The sequence below is a fragment of the Jaculus jaculus genome, chromosome 1 (genome assembly GCF_020740685.1).
Source record: "Jaculus jaculus isolate mJacJac1 chromosome 1, mJacJac1.mat.Y.cur, whole genome shotgun sequence".
Classification (NCBI taxonomy): Eukaryota; Metazoa; Chordata; class Mammalia; order Rodentia; family Dipodidae; genus Jaculus; species Jaculus jaculus.
The window spans coordinates 319,319,517-319,335,470 of record NC_059102.1 but is presented as its reverse complement, the minus strand read 5'-3'; the positions used below and the strand labels follow the sequence as shown (position 1 = coordinate 319,335,470).

Sequence of the window (15,954 nt, the reverse complement as noted above, 5' to 3'; positions counted from 1 at the left end):
TCATCTTCAAGTGTTTTTCAGTTTGCCAAACATCTCACCCCAACAGGAACTGTAGCTGCTAAACCATAATTATGATTCACAGTTAAAGATACTCTAACAATCTCTCAAAGTGCTGATGTACTTTTAGGCCTTTGGCTCTTATTGGGTAATGAATGACAGGTTTGAAGGAATTCCAGCAGGCAAGAAACTATCAACTTTGAAGTTGTGTTGGTTACATGGCAGAGAGAAAAAAAAAAAATAAGGGATTTTAATTTTTCTTATACTTGAAGTACTTCTGTTCAAAGCTAATTACCAGTGTAAGTGTACTTTGGGGATGGAGCAGATCATGGAGATGGAACCTTCAAGAAGGGGCCCAGAGCTCTTACAGAACAGGGCTTCCCTCCCTCACTGCTTCTACTACATGAGGTTGTAGTGAGAAGACAGCATCTGTGAACAGGGAAGTGTTTTTTGTTTGTTTGTTTGTTTGTTTGTTTTAACCAGACACATGGTCTTGAACTTTTCCAGCCTCTAGAGATATGAGAAAGAAAAGTATCATCTATAAGCCCATCTATAATATTATGTTAAAATGGCCCAAACTGACACTTTTGTGATCATTAACTTTATTCACTTGATTTAGGGAACAAGGATGCCGGGGCCAGAAGGGGTGATAATCAGTGTAGTTGCAGAAGGCCTGTTTCTAGCCCGGTACCGTGTAGAGAATCATCTTCTAAGATGGTCACCTCAGGTTTTGTTACTGAACCCTCATTCCTAGTGCTTGTTGCTTAACCTGAAATCCCAGCCCTCTCCACGTCTACGCCCTCAGCACTAACTGCTGGACCTGCAGTGTTTCGCTGTGATGCTTTTTCTTCCCTTCTGCCAGGGTCTCCCCATTAGCAGCCCACTTGCCCCATCATTTGTTGTTCTCTACCGACACGAAGCATTCTGTATTCCCTGTGCATCCTCCACTGGACAAGAACCTGGACAGGAAGTGAAAGTGACCGTTCCCTCCCTCAAGGGCTTCGTGGTCTTGTAGGAAAACAGTTAGGCAAGCAGGTACAGGAAGATACCATGTTCTCACCCCTTCCTGAGTTAGCTAGGTACAGCCTCATGGCCCAGATCGCTCCTAACCTCAGAACATTGAGCAGGGAGAGGAGAAAGATACTGCTTGGTTCCTCCTAGGTGTGGCCAGGGTGACCACAAGAAGGGATTGGTAGCTGTTGGCAGAGCTGCTGTGAGTGTCAAAGCATCTTACTTTGGTTATGTCTTGAATACAAGCTCTCTGTCAATGTTTCCCCCACTGAGAAGGAGCAACGGAGCATCTTTACAAGAATCATAGATTACAGGACTTACGAAGTAAAATAAGGCTTGTTTGCATGAAAATAATGCTATTGCCAGTCAAATACTAAACTGCATAATCATTACACCTGAAAATGATTTTGTGCAGAGCTCAGAGTCTGTTGCTGGTAACTTCTATGTGGACACGGCTGTGTGGTGACAACGTAGCAAAGCTGCTTTGTCTAGTCAGCACACTGCCCTCCATTGCACCCCAATAAATGCATCCCAGTGCATTGCTGCTAATACATTATGTAGCTATTAGCTCAGCATTCGTGGCTCTATTTCACTGTGTTATCTTCTGCTCACATTTTCAAAACTCAGTTTTTCACATCGGGATGCTCACTCATCCCATCAACTGGCTTGTGAATAAGCATTTATTTAGCAAATATGCCCCCAGGATAAACATGTTTTGAGTAATTTGTGCAGGTAGTTACATTGTCTAGACAAAGCAGCTCCTTTGTGGGAGTTCAAAACGAGATGAGGCGGAAGGTGGGGCAATTGTAGCTCTCTGGGTCCTGGAAAAGCTCCACAGTTTACAGTTTAAGAAATATGGACCCAGTATTTTCCCATGTTTGATATCCCTGCAAGGAGACTAGACATAGAGAATGGGCCAGTATATAATTCTAGGCATTTTCAATGAAAGCCGAGTGGCTATTTTGCCTGGTCGCCAGATCTACCGTGAGTACACTGTAGGGGCTAGGGATGTTGGTCGGTGGTAGAGTGCATAGTAAGCATGCATGAGGCCTTACATTCAATTCCTAGCACACACACAAACACACCCACGCGTGCATGTACACAATACTCAGCAAGTACCAAATCTAATGTCTTTCTCTCAGCTAAAAGTATTCAAAGGCATATGCCGGGCTGGAGAAGATGGCTTAGAGGTTAAGGTGTTTGCCTGCAAAGCCAAAGGACCCCGGTTAGATTTCTTAGGGCCCACGTAGCCCGATGCGCAAGGTGGCACATGCATCTGGAGTTTGTTTGCAGAGGCTGGAAGCCCTGGCATGCCCATTCGCTCTCTCTCTCTCCCTCTCTCTCAAACAAATAAATAAATAAATAAAAAAAATATATTTTAAAACATTATTTAAAAGGCCCCCAGATGCTTCTTATCGAAGATTTAAATGAGATGGTATATATGAATGATTCTTTTCATATTTTATTCCACGTATCTATAATGTTACATAGATATCCATAATGTATTAATTGACTAAATGTAGTTATATACATTAAAAGTAAAAATACAGAGGTTGAGGAGATGCCTCAGCAGTTACAGATGATTGCTTGCACAGCCAAACCCACAAACCCAAGTTTGATCTTCCTCAGCACCTACATAAAGCCAGATGCAAAGGGGCTCAGGCACCTGTGATCCCACCATACCTATGACCATGGAAGGTGGAGGTAGGAGGATCTGAAGCTCAAGACCAGCTAGACTGGAATTTGTTTGCAAGGGCAAGAGACCCTGTCCCAAAGAGGGTGGAAGAGAAGCACAGGCACATCGAGGTTGTCCTTGGACCTCCACAGGTGCGCTGTGGCATGCATGAACCCCACCCCAGACGTTGATAGAAAAATGTAAAAATGTAGACAATACTCTATATGCCAGTGTTTAATGCTTAAGTTTTTAAAAGTTTTTTCAAGTTAGTCTACAAAGCAATGGGTTTATTATGGCATTTTCATATCTATCTGTCATTATGTGAAAGACTTGCAAATTGTTATAGAAACTATGTACATGCAATGTAAGTTACTGATCATTTTCACATCAATATCAATACATTAGTGCCTACCACATAAAAGACCCTTTTACTGTTCACTGAGGCAAAGCCATCTCCCCTGCATGCTTCCTGTCAGCCTAATTCATACTTCCTCCTCAGTCCAAAACTATTATCAGTTTCTAACACAAATTCTCAGACTACTAAGGAGAGATACGTGTTCTGACTAGTGTTCTGACCGTTATATGCTCCCGTGGCAAAAAGAAATCCGCTTTCATTGATAGCTGCAGAAGTCAGTTCAATATTGAAGCCATGAGGGTCTAGAATCTGGTATATTTGGAGGCCAGTCTCAAGTTCCCATACCTGTAGAAAACAAAACAACAAAGATTTCCTATACATGCCTTTCAATTCTCAACACCATGTCACCCACTTTAAAAGTTTCCAGGTTAGTACTCTCCATGTCTACCACCTTTCCCAGCACTCTGCCCTGTTAGCTTGCCCCCAGGAAGTGGGCTGGTTGCCTGACATGTGACAGTTACTGGTCTGTCTTAGAGCTGGCCTCCTGCGGCGGCTGAGACAGCAGTCACTCGAGTTACCCCAGGCAGTGCCGGCTATAGGAGAGGAGTCACTTGTGATTCATAATGGTTTGGCTCTGGAATGTCCCTCAAAAGCTCATGTGTTAAACGCTTGGTTGTCAGCATGGTGCTGTAGAAAGAGGGTAGAGTGTTTAACAGATGGAGTTTAGTGGGATACAGCACATCACTGAGGGCATGCCATTGAAGGGGATAGCAGCAGCCTGACTGCCTCCTCTTCCTCTTTTCTCCTGACTACCATGAGGTGAGCAAGCTGCTCACCTCATACTCCCATCATGATGTCCCTTTCCCAAGATCCCAAAGCAATGGGAAAACCAACCATGAATTGAAGCTTCAAAAACCCATCAGCTTGGGCTGAAGAAGATGGCTTAGCAGTTAAGACATTTGCCTGCAAAGCCAAAGGACCCTGGTTTGATTCCCTAGGTGCCACGTGAGCCAGATTCACAAGGTGGCACATGCATCTGCAGTTCATTTTCAGTGGCTAGAGGCCCTGGTGTGCCCATTCTCTCTCTTTCAATCTCTCTCTGTCTCTCAAATAAACAAAAACATATATAAAAATCTTATCAGCTAAAATAAACCTTTCCTCTTTCTAAGTTGATTACCTCATGTATTTTGTCACAGTAACAGAAAGCTAGCACACTGCTGTAAATGTAAAGCAAAGTTATCAGCAAGATAGAAATGTAACAATTAAAAGTGCAGCAGACCAAAGTTTAAAAAAAAATCAAACTGGATTCTTTCCTTAGTGAAAGCAAGGGGCCGTGGGATAGAATGTGGGGTGAACAGCATGTTACGTGGGAAAGCCTAAAGAAAAAAAACAACAGACTTGAGAAATGAGACAACAGCTGAGACAGCAAATACGGTTGGACAAGACCAGGAGGAGGCCATTTGTGAGGTAGGCTGCATATACTCAGAAAGTCCGGACCATGTTAAGATTCATCATTCTTTGGCTACACAGGGAAAGTCATAGATGTGTGCAGTTGTCGTCTGCATCTGTCTTCATGGAGGTGCTGAGTTCAGGTGTCAGCTAGGTGGTCTGGGGGCAGCAGAAGCAGAAGCAGTGTCACTGCCTGCACCCCAGCTGCTGGGGTGGGAGCAGCAGACAAGGGAAGGTGTGCGCTTCCTCCAGGGGACGGAGCGGGAGCTGCGGGAGCTGGAGGGGAGGTGGAAGGAGGGTGATGACGTAGCCTGGGGCCACATGATGAGGGAGGTAGGAGACCCAGGATCCACATGGTCAGCCTGGCTGTGTTCTTAACCTTTGTGTTTTCTCAGGGGGCTGGGGGTGGGGGAGATGAGGCCCTTAAGGGAGAGAGAGATACAGGCCTCTTAATGAATGAATGAATGAATGAATTGGTGTCTATGGCCAAGTCTGAAGTGCAATCTCGCTCCATGCACCCCTAGATGCTCCTCTCTCTCCTCTCTCCCCAGAGGTAAGACAGAGTCCACTTATGAGGCCATGGTCGTACAAGTCAGTATGGCTGTTATTTTATACTTTAGTTTTTAAAAAGTATTTTATTTTTACTTATTTATTTGAGACAGAGAGAACAATATATAGAAATAAGCAGGTAGAGAGAGAGAATGGGCGCGCCAGGGCCTCCAGCCACTGCAAATGAACTCCAGACGCATGTGCCCCATTGTGCATCTGGCTAATGTGGGTCCTGGAGAGTTGAACCTGGGTCCTCTGGCTTTGCAGACAAGTGTCTTAACCACTAAGCCATCCCTTCAGCCCAGGATGGGTTTTATTTTAATTGTGGTCTCTCACTTTATCTTTGGGCCATAGCAAAAATGTGATAGTTTACTGAATTCAGAAAATCTCCAGCAGGTGACCATGGAAGCTCAAAACTTGAGAAGAGGGCTGGAGAGATGGCTTAGTGGTTAAGCGCTTGCCTATGAAGCCTAAAGACCTCGGTTCCAGGCTCGGTTCCCCAGGTCCCACGTTAGCCAGATGCACAAGGGGGCGCACGCGTCTGGAGTTCGTTTGCAGAGGCTGGAAGCCCTGGCGCGCCCATTCTCTCTCTCTCCCTCTATCTGTCTTTCTCTCTGTGTCTGTCGCTCTCAAATAAATAAATTTAAAAAAAAATTAAAAAAAAAAAACTTGAGAAGAGATTTGAGATGAATGCTCTGCACAGGTTTACGTACCTCCTCCTGGTGAGCATGCGTGAACTAATAGTACAGACGAGGGACAGTCACTGCAGCCATGGCTGCTGGGTATAATGACAGACAGGAGGCACAGAGCACAAAGCCACGTGTGTTCATAGGAGATAAATTCAGGCTCATATCCCAGTGCTCATGTGAACTACCTGTACTACCCCTTTGAGCCCCGGTTTTCTCAGCTTCAGAATGGGGCTCTTCATTTGTCCACAGAGAACTTTCATCATTCAATGACGTCACAGACTTCATGCTGTTGTCACGCGCCCTGCCCCATAGAAGTGATAACAAGCACTCATAAATGTCTTTTCCTTCCCTGTTAGCATACACCCTCCAATGAAATTTAGACGGAGGTTAGTCCTCTCCTTGATACGTTACTGTGAGAATTTCTCCTTTGGGCTGGGAAGATGTGGTAAGGGCACTTGGGCCCGAGGCTGCAACATTCCCATTCCCAGGACCCACACAAAGAGCTGAGCACTGCCACACATGTCTATATCTCCCGTTCTAGCTGGGGGTGGGGGGTGGGGTTGAGACTGGAGAATCAATGAGGCTCCGGCAGTACCAGGCTGAGGGAAAAATTCCTTCTCAAGACAATATGCAGATGAGCCATAGAGGAGGACTCTGAAGTTCTCCTCCAGCCTCCACATGCAGGAACATCATACCACACACCACACCACAGAGACTCCAGGCATGCACAGAAAAACAAGGGGCTGGAGAGATTGCTCAATGTTTAAAACGCTTGTCTGCAAAGCCTAAGGACCCAGGTCCAATTGCCCAGTACCCACGTAAAGCTGGATGCACAAGGTAGTGCGTATGTCTGGAGTTCGTTTGCGATGGCCAGAGGCGCTGGCATGCCTGTTCTCTCTATCTGCCTCTTTATCTAAAAGAAATAAATAAAATAACAAGGTAAAGCAAAGTAACCCCCTTTCTATTTTGATAGGAAAAACTGACCTTTTTTGGTGGGGGGTTGGAGGTAATCAAGCACGGAGCTCTGTGTTAAGCAGTCTGAGCTGCCTTAAAATGCTTCATTTTCAGGTGCTCAAAGAAGCTTAAAGAAAGCTTCAATGGACAGACTCACCATGTGCGCTAATACATAGACAGAGCCAGGCAGTGTTTTACCTGGAGGAAGAGAAACTCCAGCTTTCTCAGCCTTTTTCTGCCTGCAGACCGTTATACACGCACCTTGATTATGGATTCTGAGCAGATAGTGAGGACTTGGTGGAAATGTTTGTTGTAGAGCATGACGTTGATCTCCCGTTCATGAGTATGAGGAACCTGCTTTGTGTCTTGTATCATCCTCGTCAAGGGGTACATGTCTACGACAGTCGATCCTGGACCAGAAGAAGAATCTCATAAAGGCGGCCACGGTGATGCAGCCCTGTCACCCCCACATACGGGCTCAGGAGTCCCAGGATAGCCTGGGCCACAGCAAAACCCTGCCCGAAAAACAAAATAATAAAATAATACATGATTTAAAAGTGTCTCCTGGAGCTAGAGGGATGGGTCAGTGGTTAAAGAGTACTTGCTTGCAAAGGGACCTGCCCAGGCTCAATTCCCCAGCACCCACTTAAATCCAGATGCAAAACTGTGCGTGCCTTTGGAGCTTTGGAGTTTGTTTGCAGCAGCAGGGCTACACACAGCCCCTCCCCCCCACACACACACATCAATCGATCAATAATTAATACATATATTTGAGAAAGAGAGAGAGGAGAGGCAGACAGAGAGATAGGGAATGGGCACTCCAGACTCATGGGCCACTTTGTGCATCTGGCTTATGTAGGTACTGGGGAATCAAACCTGGGTCTTTAGGCTTCACAGACAAGTGCCTTAACCACTAAGCCATCTCCCCAGCTCAATAAATAATATTTTCAAAGTGTCCCATGTCCTGTACCTGTAGAATGCTCAGTGTTACAAGTCTAGAATCACAGTGGATTTCAACCCACCCACTGGGATTGGAAATAGCTAGTGAGTGAGAGTTGGATCACCAATGCTCAGCATTTTAATGAGGCACCAATGCACTCATTCGTTCTACAACACGCTTAACAAATACAGCTAGCGCGATTCAGCCATGCTAAGCAATCATTCGAGACCTCGTTATCTTGCAAGCAAGGGTCCTCTTGACCTCCGATTTCCTGCTTTATCCTCTACTCTGCCCTGCTTTGCTGTGCCCGCCAATGCCCTCCATTGAGTGTTCACCAGTGACTCTGCCAACTGGCCTCCTGCCAAAGCCAAGCTCCCATTTGGTGACTGAACTTAAGTTAGAGAGTCGCTTTAGCCAGCCAGTGAGGAAGCACTCTGTGACCATGATCCAATTAAGTAGCGTGAATGAGAATGACCGCCAGCCAGTGCTTGCAACAAACATCAGTAGTAAGTCACATTGATTTCTGAGTCATCATAGTCACAGGTGCAGTTAGCATGGCCATAGGATGGAGAACAAGAAGGGTGCTCACTTTTACCCTTATGTTATAAACCATGAGTATCATTTAGTTCTCAAGATCAAGGAGTTGTGTTTTGCTTTAGTATACTTTATATTTAGTATAGGTCAAACAAAATGAACTTTCCCCCTTATTTTAGTGATATGAAGATGAAGTTAGCAACAAGTAGGCTTGGCATTGACTTGCTTATATCACTCCAAAGAAACATGTGATATATTAGAAGGTGTTACTAGCCATGATCTTAACAGGCTTAAACTGTATGAAACAATCTGTTTAGATAAACAGTTCTGGGATGGTTCACCAGTTAATGTTTCTCCACTCAACCACCTTAGTATGGAAATATGATATGAGTGGCAACCAGGTCTCCAAGCCATACTTGGAGCTTCTGGGCACATTCTTTACCAGGACATTGACAGTCAACAAGGCTAGGCTTGCTCAAGAACAAGTGACAGCCTTCTACTTCTTTGGCTACTTGTATTTTAAGAATGGAAATGATGCAAAACAAAGAATGAATGAGAATTCAGGAGTCAGAAGCTCTGGGGTCAAATCCCTTTTAGTCAGTTGGACTGTTTGAGGTTTAATTCTGCCATTTACAAAACTGTAAATTAATAATTTCTACCCCATGTGGTAGTTCACAGATGAAATGAGAAAGTAAAAAGATGGGACCAGAGATGGCTGTCTCTGTAAGTGCATTGTTGATGACAGAGACAATAACAGTTGGTCTACGGAGCCTCTCCAGAGTGTGGCTTGCTGTCCCTATGGCTCAGAAGGCCATGCTGCAGAACTTCCTTTGATTCTTAGCATGAAGTCATACACTCCATGTAATGCTGATCCCAGCGAATGCAGTTTTAGTGGTTGAGCAATACATGGGGCTTGTATTTTTGCAAGCAGAGGAGCTGTCAAGAGAATATAAGTGTGAAGAAACCTCGAGGTCCCTCTTCTCTGTCTCCTTCTTTGATCACAGCATTTCAATCCTTAGTTACTCAAATGAGAAGTGGGATGGAAGTGCTGACCCAGTAATCAAACGTGCAAGTCAGGACTCAGAGAACACTCGCGTGTAGTCGTGAGTACATTTGTGTCAGAGGCGGTCAAATACAGGAGGGGTGCTTTATATCTGGAACTAAGTTCAGTTTTTATGAGGTGGAAATTACTGAGCATGAAGTAATGGTTCACTCATAATCTCGAAAGTGTAAACAATAAAACAATCAAAATTAACTGTATTCACCGCAGAGTCAGCAGCAGTCATTTCCTTGCCTTCATTAATCCCGCAGGAACTCAGAACAGGTGGTCAGTGGCAGTGGGCTCAGGGAATTCAAGTCTAGCTTAGTGTTTCAGAACCAGGATTAATAGTTTTGTTCTAAACCCTAAGCATGAACAGTACTTACCCTAAATGCCTAACAGGGCACTTTGTCTCTTTAGTGTCCCTGTCTAAAAGGCCATGAAAGAATTTGTCGACCAGCATCCTGGCATTAGTATCAGGGACCCTGCGATATTGGATTCTGGCCTCTCTCTCTTGCTCTGATGCTGTGTACCTGAAATAAAGGCCGCTGAGAAGGTCCGCACTATTTTATCGAATCACTGCCTTACCAAGGGGCATAGTGCCAGGTGGCCTTGTTGCAGAAAATGAGGGCTGCTGCATGTTGGCACCACTACCCTAAGACAAGACCACCCTCCTGTACACGCGAGTCTAAACAGAGCCCTCGACATGGTGGCAGCGTTGACAGCCCTCCTCTGCTTCTCCCCGGCTGAGAGCATCCCTTCCGGGAAGAACGTCAAGAGCTGCCCTGGTATTTTCTGAAAAGTGCAGTTGCAGGTTCCATTTATCTACTCATAGAATGACAGGAAAGAGGAGAGAGGAAGTCACTATCTACTGTGGTCATGGCTTGTGATTTTCGTGTCTTAGTGGTCTTCCTAAGGTATTTTCATGATAACTACTCAAGAGCTAGCTATAAAAAAAAAGCTATAGGGCTGAATAGATGGCTCCGTGGGTAAGAACACATTCTAGACAAACATGATGAGCTGAGTTCCATCCCCAGCATCTATGTAAAAAAGAGCCAGGTATGGCTATGCATGTCTGTGAACTTACTGCTGAGGGGAATGGAGGTAGGAGGATTGCTGAGGCTCTCTGACTAGCCAGTCTAATTGCAAAAGAGGAAGCACAGGTTCAGTGAGGTACTCGGTGTCAGGAAGGAAGGCCAACGAGCAACAGAGGAGGAGATCTGATCGGGGAAGCCATTGCATGTGTGTGCATGGGGCGTGTGTATCTGCGCACACACATGCATCCATCACACGCAAACACTCCCTCACGGTACACTACACTCTTCACACACACTAGAAAAAGGTAAGAAAGTAAAGACGTGACCAAGCTGTCATAATTTGAGGCCACATACCTGTAATCAGCATGCCGTGATTAACATCATATACCATGGAATAAATCTGCATGTCTCCTGGTCCTCCCTGGCTGTCATGGAAAATTTGTAACAGAGAAAGAGTCTGGATATCCCACACCCGGAATACCTAGGGGAACAAAGCAGAGTCCATCACTCACTGTTTAGAGTTTACTGCCCCTACTGTACTCAGGAGAAGCACCTTCAAAGTCCAGAGCATGAATTACGTCATAAGCTATCATGGCCAAGCTTCCGTTGGCTTCTTGGTTCATGCATTGTTTGTTGACTCTGAGGAAAACGTCAGTAGTGATCAAGCTTGGCTTGAAGGTATGTCTTTAGGAACTTGATTTTTCTATCACTGGGGAAAGGAAGGGGAAACAATATTTCCTATTAAGAATATGGAAGAGTAATAAAAGATGGAGCATGAGCCGGGCGTGGTGGCACCCACCTTTAATCCCAGCACTCGGGAGGCAGAGGTAGGAGGATTGCCATGAGTTTGAGGCCACCCTGAGACTCCATAGTGAATTCCAGGTCAAGCTTCCATTAACCTTGCACTATAAGAGGGTTTACACACTTTAAATTCTCTCTAAATTAATGGTTATCCCATTTAACTGGTGCTGACTTCATTCTCTATTAGAGAATCTGCTTCTCTTTTCCAGATGGGAGCTAGATCCAGTGCCTTCCACCCTGGCCCCAGCTGAAACCACAGAGGACCTGGGGAAATGAGCAAGAGTGCTGCTTTCTTAGTGAGTCTGTTATCAGCGCAAGAGTGGTGGAGACGGACATTGAGGACACTCAACACCTACCAAACCGGAGAACCAGAGGCGCCTAAGTGCCCATCACTGAAGTAGGCTTAAAATGCTCCCAGAATGGCTCAGGGAACTTTGTGAAAGAGGGGGCAGAAAGATTGTTAGAGGCACAAGCTGGGACATTTTGCACAGAGACATTGCCTTTCCCCCCCATAATGGATGACCCACAATCCCCATGAGGCTGACCTGTAACCCCAAAGAGGAAGACTTCTTCAGAAAAAAGGGAAGGAAAGGATGGTACCAACATGCATTGTTTACATACTAAATATGTCCATATCTAATTAAAAAATAAAAGTTCCCACAGGAACTCAGAACAGGTGGTCAGTGGCAGTGGGCTCAGGGAATTCAAGTCTAGCTTAGTGTTTCAGAACTAGGATTAATAGTTTTGTTCTAAACCCTAAGCATGAACAGTACTTACCCTAAATGCCTAACAGGGCACTTTGTCTCTTTAGTGTCCCTGTCTAAAAGGCCATGAAAGAATTTGTCGACCAGCATCCTGGCATTAGTAAAAAATGTGAAAAATGAATGCAAGAAAATCAGTTGGAGGACTCTAAGGAATTTAGGAGAACTATGTGATTATTAAATACTACCTGAGTTGGTAAGAGAATAGAAAGAATGATAACAAAACAAAGTCAAATTTACTCTTTCACCTGAAATAATTAGCTATGGTCTTCTTTAGTATTCTTTTCTTTTTGTGGGGCTTTAGCATTCTGGTCTTTGACATGATTTTTTTAAAAAAATTGTTTATTTTATTTGAGAGCAACAGAGAGAGAGAGAGAGAGAATGGGCACGCCAGGGCTTCCAGCCACTGCAAACGAACTCCAGACGCATGCACCCCCTTGTGCATCTGGCTAACGTGGGTCCTGAGGAATCAAGCCTCGAACCGGGGTCCTTAGGCTTCACAGGCAAGTGCTTAACCACTAAGCCATCTCTCTAGCCCTGATGTGTTTTTTTAGTATTATCTTCTTTATATCTTTTTTTTTTAAAAGAAAGTTACAGTGTGACTGAATTTCAGAAATAATTGATTACAATTGAGTACAATGGATCAGGATTGCATTTCCTAGCCATGTATCAGCCCTAAATAATATCTTCATGTAATAATACTTATTAGCTGATTAAATTGGAGTGCAAGTGCTCCTAGACTTATGATGGGGTTATACTCTACTAAACTCATTGTAAGTAGGAAATATTGCATGTAACAACTGCATTTAATACATTTATGCTATGAACATCCTTGCTGAACCTAACCTGCCTTGTAGAGCACCTATTATAGCCCACAGGTAAATGAAACTATTTAACACAAACTATTTTATAAAAAAGTAGCTGAATATCTCATGTAATTTGTTGAGTATTATATAAATAGTGCTGGGAAAAGCAAATATCTATATGTTCCAAGAATGTAAGTAGATCCATATGTATCACTCTGCACACACAGAAAAACTCAATTCAAAATGGACCAAAGAACTAAAGGTAAGACCAGAAAGTGCAAGAGGAAAATACAGGGGGACACTTCAAGATATGGGAACAAGCAATGATTTCATACATAGATCTCAGGAAATAAAAGCAAAAGTTGGCAAATGGGATTACACCCAATTTTCGAACTTCTATCCAGCAAATGAAATATCTTTAGAGTTAAAATGTAACCAACAGCTGATCACACTCCCTAGCCCTAGGCACTGAGTAGTATATCAAGGGTGCAGGTAAGCACTTGCTCCCACTCAGTCCATCAAACACAGCCTCAGCTTCCACAGCCCCCTGCCTACCTGTACAGCCCAGACAGCGGTGATGCCAGAGCTGGTCATAGTCCCCATCCCAGACAGCTGTGGAGGTTACATGCACAAGGAATAGGTTGCTCACTTTCTAGTATGCCCAGTCCAGACCTGTGGGTAGACAGTTGTCCCACACTCACCTAGATCAAGGCTGAGCAGGTGGCACTCCACATAGATTCCAATTGTCTTGCTTTCTCAGCAGGACAAAAGGACTACAAAAACAAAAGAAGAATGCTTAGTCTCACAATGGAAGACTCTAATGAAAACTACTTAAAAGAAACTCCAGACAAAGAATTCAAAAATAATAAGCATATTCAACAAACTTAATGAGCCAGGGACAAACAGCTGAATGAAACTGAAGAGAAATGACAGAAATAATTTGACAGCTGAATCAAATGGAAGCAAATAAAAAGAAATATGTGGATGAATGAAATGGATAAGAATCAGAAAAAAAATTCAATGGATAGCTGAAGGAATTTAAAGAAAACATGATCAAATGTGGGAATGAATTCCAAGATACAATAAGAAAGTCAAACTAAGAAATGAAAATGGATTTTCATAAAGAGATGTGAAGAAAAACCTAATGGCAAACAAATGAAATGATTCACTTAAAAGGCTCCCTAGAAAGCCCCTTCAACAGCATAGATTATGTGGAAGACAGACCTCCAAGGCTTAAGGGCAAGACAGAGAAAATAGACTAGAAGGCCAAAATAAATTATAAGCTCAAAAATCCTATGGACAGCCAGGCATGGTAGCAGAGGTGGGAAGTTTGCTATGAGTTCAAGGCCAGACTGAGACTGCATAGTAAATTTGAGGTCATTCTGGGCTAGGAGAAGGACCCTGCCTCAAAAAGACAAAAACAAAATAGTATTCCCAAAAGTCATATGAATAGAACAAGAGGGAAATGTAGGACATTTGAAAAGAGTAACCATTTGAATCGTGGGCATTCAAGAATGGGAAGAGCTATAGGCCAAACACATAGAGAATATCTTCAATAAAATTAAAGAAGAAAAAGTTCTGAGTCTTATAAAAGAGAGATCCTTCTAGGTACAGGAAGAACACAGAACACCAAACAGACAGGACCAGAGAAGAAATTCTCCATGTCATCTTATAGTTAAAGCAGTAAACATAATAACATTTATGGGACAAAATGAAGGCAGTCCTAATAGGGACATTTATAGCTCTAGATCCCTACTCTATAAAAATAGAGAAATCTCAGATAAATAACAACAATCTATATGAAGTCTTTGGCAAACCAAGAGCAATCCCAACCCAAAAATACCAGATGGAAAGAAATAGTCAGTCAGATCAGCAGAAATCAATGACTTAGTAACGAAGAAAACAATTTAAAATTTGATGAACCAATTGCTCTTGATTTGGCTAACTGATCCACTCAGTGGTACTAGACCCATAGCTGGAGCTGGGAAACAAGTCAGAACCATACCCAAACACAAGCCCACTCTACAATATCAAGCTACCATCAATCACGGGGAATAAGAGGGCCTACACCTATCAAACTGTCTATCAAAAAAGTAAGTGTTATCTCAATTTTCCGGGTGCTAACTTACTCTCTGTTGGAGAGTCTGCTTCTCTTTTTCAGATAGATGCAGATCCTAAGGAGAGAGCTGCCCCAACATACCTCAAAAGGGGCCCAACTGAAACTAAGGACAATTGGCGAAACAAGCAAGGGTGATGTTTTCCTGTGAACCGGATACCAGCACAAAGGGGAAGGAGACCAACGCAGAGAAAAATCAAGTCCTACGAAATCAGAAAGCCAGAGCCTCAGAGGCCCCCAACACCTCAGCAATGAAGCAGACCACAAATGAACCCAACATGGCTCAGGGAAATTTTGCGGATGAGGGGGCGGAAAGAATGTCAGAGTCACATGTTGGGTCATGATTTGCAGAGACATTTATCATACCAATAACTGGGGGCTAACTCCACAATGCATGACCCATTTACATCAACAAGGAGGGTCCAATGGGAGGGGGTAGATTACAGATGAGCCTAAACAATGGTACCAAACTGCCTGTATTTACTGAAAAGAAAACTAATAAACTAATAAGTTAAATTAAAAAAAAATAAAAAATTTGATGAATTAAAACTGGTTCACAAAAAGAAAAAACAAACAAAATTGACAAGCTCATGGCCAAATTGATGAAAGGGAAAAGAAAATTCTAATCCACAAGATTATAGTTGAGGGCTGGAGAGATAGAACAGTAGTTAAGGCACTTGTCTGCAAAGCCAAACAACCTGGGTATAATACTCCAGTACCCACATAAAGCCAGATGCACAAGGTGGTACATGTGTTTAGAGTTCATTTGCAGTGGCTAGAGGCCCTGGTGTGCCCATTCTCCCTCTCCATCTCTCTCAAGTAAATAAATAATTTTTTTTAAAAAAAAAAGATTAGAAATAAAAAAGATGTTACAACAGATACCAATAAAATTGGAAGAATCATTAGGTAATATTTCAAAAACCTATATTCCAGAAAACTGGCAAATAGGGATGAATTTCTTGACTTAAATCACTTTCTAAAGTTAAATCCAGAAGAGATAAATTACCTGAGTAGAGCTGAAACATCTAATGAGATTGAGGGAGTAATTAAAAGCCTCCCAGCCCAACAAGTCCAGGTTCATATGGCCTCACTGGTGAATTCTTCCGACACTTTATAGAACTAAAACCACTGGTTCTTAAATTATTTCACAAAATGAAAAGGAAGGAATGTTCCCTGTCTCCTTCTATGAAGCCAGCATTACACTAATCCCAAAACCAGACAGAGTCACAACAAGAAAATAA

General features: G+C 43.4%; 1 protein-coding gene across 1 annotated transcript in view; it reads right to left on the bottom strand.

Moving 5' to 3' along the window:
- Wdr64 (WD repeat domain 64) overlaps nt 1–15,954 on the bottom strand; it is a 147,053-nt gene that overhangs the window by 44,859 nt on the left and 86,240 nt on the right. The window contains exons 11-13 of the mRNA XM_004653437.2: nt 10,584–10,710; nt 6,941–7,089; nt 3,260–3,383 (exon numbers count right to left, since the gene is read on the bottom strand). Coding sequence (XP_004653494.1) covers nt 3,260–3,383; nt 6,941–7,089; nt 10,584–10,710 — 400 coding nt within the window. The remainder of the gene's footprint in view (nt 1–3,259; nt 3,384–6,940; nt 7,090–10,583; nt 10,711–15,954) is intronic.